This window comes from Triticum aestivum, chromosome 1A (assembly GCF_018294505.1).
Source record: "Triticum aestivum cultivar Chinese Spring chromosome 1A, IWGSC CS RefSeq v2.1, whole genome shotgun sequence".
In the NCBI taxonomy this organism is placed as follows: domain Eukaryota; kingdom Viridiplantae; phylum Streptophyta; class Magnoliopsida; order Poales; family Poaceae; genus Triticum; species Triticum aestivum.
In genome coordinates, this window is record NC_057794.1 from 518,379,334 (window position 1) to 518,380,763 (window position 1,430).

The window sequence follows — 1,430 nt, forward strand, 5'->3', positions numbered from 1 at the left end:
TTAAGCCGGCCGCGTCACTCCTCACCGCTCTGCGAGGTGGGACTAAATCCCCAATCAAGCCGGCCCAACACTGTTCCTGCAGGAGCATATAAGCTTGCGAGTAAATACCCCGAGTCCCTAAAAGTCCCTTTCTCAGCTCGAGCTCAAATGCTCCTGGTGTGAACACTAAAATATCAAACAATTCTACTATTTGTACCATTTCCGTTATCTGTCTTTCGTCGTCCATTGGTCCCTGTCGTGCCAAATCTATAGCGCTCTTGCTGTGCGTACCCTGCCTGCCAACCGTGCTGATTATACCTGACGCCCAACGTCCACAGTTGCTTATTCCGGGAGCCAGGTTGGTCGCGGTCGGACTCGTTTGACAGTGCGTGTTGCCTACCAATCTCCGGCGAATTTGCAACAGGAATCTGTAATGTCCAAATTCCAATGCAAGGTGGCAAGTAGCTAGTGACCCATGAACCATGATGATGCAATATATATACTGGACTGCCCTCTGCCTGGATACACATCCAAATAATTGGCTCTCTTACGATCAGAGAGCGCTACACATCTACAAGCATTAGCAATGGCAACCATCAGCGCCACGGCCGTCTTCGTCGCCGCCGGACCGCCGTGGTCTCCAGGTAAGCAAAAAGCTTGTCATCCCCGCAAAAATGCCGGCCATGTGCAACATGTTAAGTTGCTACTAACTGACAATGAGACGCTGCTGCGCACAGGGCTGCCTCGGCTGAGAGTGGCCAAGACCGCGAGCAGGCTGAGGTGCAGCTGCTCCAAGGACCTCAAGAATAAGGCTTCTTCGGCTCTGGCTATGGCCGTGGTCAAGGGCGCGCCGCTGCTCGCTGAGGCGAAAGCCATGGCGGTGGCGGCGGCCCCGGTGCTGGCCCTGGCGCTGGTTCTGGCGCTGGTGGACGAGCGGATGTCGACCGACGGCACCGGGCTGAGCCACGACCTGCTGGGGTGGATCCTGATGGTTGCCTTCGGCCTCGCCTTGTCCTACACCTACTACTCCTCCATCCTCAAAGACGACAACGACGACGACCACTCAGCGCCGGCGGCATCACGATCTGAACACCGCACCGCCATCTTCTTCTTCCGCCTGCATGGTTACCAGTGATATACGTATGAAGCATGGACGAATATTGAATCCTAAGCTACTGATTACGGTGGCCTGCCATGGGCATGTCATTGGATCTCTGTCCGATCTCGTCGCCGCTATGAAGCAAGCTAAGTTGTATTAATCTGTCCTCTCGTTGCCACATGCCCCGGGTTGTACTAATAATCAGTTTATGTTGTGCTTGTTAAATCATTATTACTGGCCCCGTTCAGCACAGCGCAGTAATGTACTGCCCATGATTTATATGGCCCTGTCACTTGTTTCTATGTTAGGTTGTTTGTGTGACATCAAAGTTTAAACAGCACAATTCTAGTGC

At 53.2% G+C, this 1,430-nt stretch overlaps 1 protein-coding gene across 1 annotated transcript; it reads left to right on the plus strand.

The window, feature by feature from the left end:
- The first annotated feature begins 406 nt into the window (after positions 1-406).
- Positions 407-1,190, plus strand: LOC123061958 (photosystem II reaction center W protein, chloroplastic-like). Its single transcript, XM_044485253.1, has one exon. It carries the CDS (start codon positions 566-568, stop codon positions 1,112-1,114), a length of 549 nt encoding a protein of 182 aa, XP_044341188.1. The 5' UTR covers positions 407-565; the 3' UTR covers positions 1,115-1,190.
- Positions 1,191-1,430: the final 240 nt, after the last annotated feature.

What these genes read in the sequence shown, in the direction of transcription:
- LOC123061958 (XM_044485253.1), top strand. Translation starts at nt 566, where the DNA reads ATGGCAACCATCAGCGCCACGGCCGTCTTCGTCGCCGCCGGACCGCCG.